The 2,500-nt window shown below is 42.3% G+C and overlaps 1 protein-coding gene across 1 annotated transcript in view; it reads left to right on the forward strand.

Annotated features, from left to right (window-relative positions):
- The window catches only part of kiaa0586 (KIAA0586 ortholog), a 39,674-nt gene that overhangs the window by 19,608 nt on the left and 17,566 nt on the right, over positions 1–2,500 (forward strand). Inside the window, exons 15-16 of the mRNA XM_030044808.1 lie at positions 1–41; positions 400–634. The exon at positions 1–41 is cut by the window's left edge and continues 181 nt beyond it. Of these exons, the coding sequence (XP_029900668.1) occupies positions 1–41; positions 400–634 (276 nt within the window). The remainder of the gene's footprint in view (positions 42–399; positions 635–2,500) is intronic.

Consider the following 2,500-nt stretch of genomic DNA (forward strand, 5'->3'; position numbering starts at 1 on the left):
CAGGAGGACAGACAGGAGGACAGACAGCTGGACAGCGAGCGGTCAGTTTCTCAGCTCCTCTGTTCTGTTGTTGTGCTTCATTCTTCTGTAGAAGTGTTTTCAGGGTCCTGATAACAACATGGTGCTGATTCACCAGAAGAACAAACGTCATTATTTATGACTTCCTCAAATTGTAGTCTAAGTTATGATTTTGATTCTGGTAATAATATTCATAACTTTATTCTAGTAAAAATCGCAACTTTATTCTTGTAACTTTATGACTTTTTTCTCATAGACTAATAATACAACTTTGTTCTTGTAATCTTTTCTTTTTCATTTTCTTCTTTTTTTTTACTGTGGCCCTAAACCGCCATCATAGTGCCCCGCCTCACATCACATGACCTGTCTGTTTCCACTCAGGAGCCGCGAGCAGAGCCCGGGGCCGGAGAGAGAGACAGGCAGGCAGACAGACGTGCAGATAGACGGGTGGACAGACAGGTTGGGCAGGATGAGTCGTACCTGCAGCGTCTGTACGGCAGGGCTCTGCACGACGGACGCAGACAGACGCTGAAGAAGAGTCCATACCTGCGCTTCAGCTCGCCGGCGTCGCCCCGGAGCAAAGCGCCCCGCCCCCGCCTGGTGGAGAGCGCCAGAGGTCAGTCCGACCGGCCGGGGGGGCAAGGGCGGATCTAGACAAATTTTCATGGGGTGGCAAGAGGGTGGCATGGAGACTTTAAGGGGTGGCAGAAATATATAAGCTGATTTAATACCAAATGGTCACATATATCAATATTTGCTTGGAAAACCCCCAAATGAGGATCTTTTAACTCAAAAACATTCCATTATTGTGGTACATGAGTAAAGCATTGAATAGAAAACCAAAAGGTAGCATTAGAAATATTATATATATATATATATATATATATATATATATATATATATATATATATATATATATATATATATACACAGTACAGGCCAAAAGTTTGGACACACCTTCTAATTCAATGTGTTTTCTTTATTTTCATGACTATTTACATTGTAGATTCTCACTGAAGGAATCAAAACTATGAATGAACACGTGGAGTTATGTACTTAACAAAAAAAGGTGAAATAACTGAAAACATGTTTTATATTCTAGTTTCTTCAAAATAGCCACCCTTTGCTCTGATTACTGCTTTGCACACTCTTGGCATTCTCTCGATGAGCTTCAAGAGGTAGTCACCTGAAATGGTTTTCACTTCACAGGTGTGCCTTATCAGCCTTATTATTTCTTATTTTATGTTGATGAAATCAGTTTTTGACCATCTATCTTACTGCTGGTGTGCTCCCGCGGGAGAAAATTTTGAAAAACAACCCCTTAAATAGTGGCTTCAGGGGACTTTTCAGAGACTTATAATGGCAAAATTTAGACTTAAAATATAATGCATTCAAGTTACTGTATAATCAGTTACGGGTGTATGCCTGATTAGGGTCAACAGGCCTAGCAGGCGGCTCACTGGAATTGAAAGCACTCATGTAGTTCTATCACAGTCCTTTTAGGCCAAGCCTGTTCACTTGGCGGCCATATTGGTAACGCCTTTTGTTCATCTACTTCAGATCAGTAAGGGCAGGTGCCTGTCAGCAGGAATGGAGAATGAGCCCAAACTGCACATAGGAAGGCCATGGCGACAAAGTATACCACACAAATCCTTGTTTAAATCTGAATCTGAATCGATTTGTGTATATACATATCCCCATAAAGTTAGAACAAGGCTTAAAAATGCCTTATTTTTCACATTAACCTGCTCACAGTACATCCTGAGGCCTGTACCATAAAGCTGGATTAACATAGTCGGGCTTTCTTTTACTTATCTGGCTTCACTTAACGAGACATCAGCACTCAGGATTTTCGGTACCATAAAGCCGGCTATCAACTCACTAATTCAACCCAGGCTTTCCAATCTAGATCTGTGCGCGCTCACATAAAAAGGGCGGGGTTTGCTGCATGCGACCAATCGCAGACATGGAAAAATCTACCCGAGCTGCACACGTCACAACCGAGGAGTAGACAATAATCATTAATAAATACGAGGAATATAAATCAATAATCCAGGCAAAAAGCAACACAGCTGCAGCTGCCAAAAGCCGCAAGGAATGCTGGCAAAAAATCGCCGTCTGTGTCAATGCGTAAATTAGTGGGATTATAATCTGACTTCCACACCATGACGGCACGAGTAGAACTGACTACAGTAACGTGCGTGTTCAATAAATGAATGTGTCTCCCACTCAGCCATACACTCCCGCAGAGGAACTGGCCCTCTCTCACAGTGAGGGGCGACCCTCGCTGGGCCGCTGCCCTCAGTTTGAGTTTCGTCAGAATCGTCACTTTGATTCAACTGGTTTTGATATTTCATTTTATAAAGCCTCTGACGCCTCGTAATTATTCTGCTGGTTAAAATATTATTTCACTGTCACTTAAAGACAGTAAAACATTTAGCATCAACTCTCATGTGGACTTTTCAGGGCAGCCAGCCTAAAT

The sequence above is a fragment of the Myripristis murdjan genome, chromosome 22 (assembly GCF_902150065.1).
Source record: "Myripristis murdjan chromosome 22, fMyrMur1.1, whole genome shotgun sequence".
Taxonomy (NCBI): domain Eukaryota; kingdom Metazoa; phylum Chordata; class Actinopteri; order Holocentriformes; family Holocentridae; genus Myripristis; species Myripristis murdjan.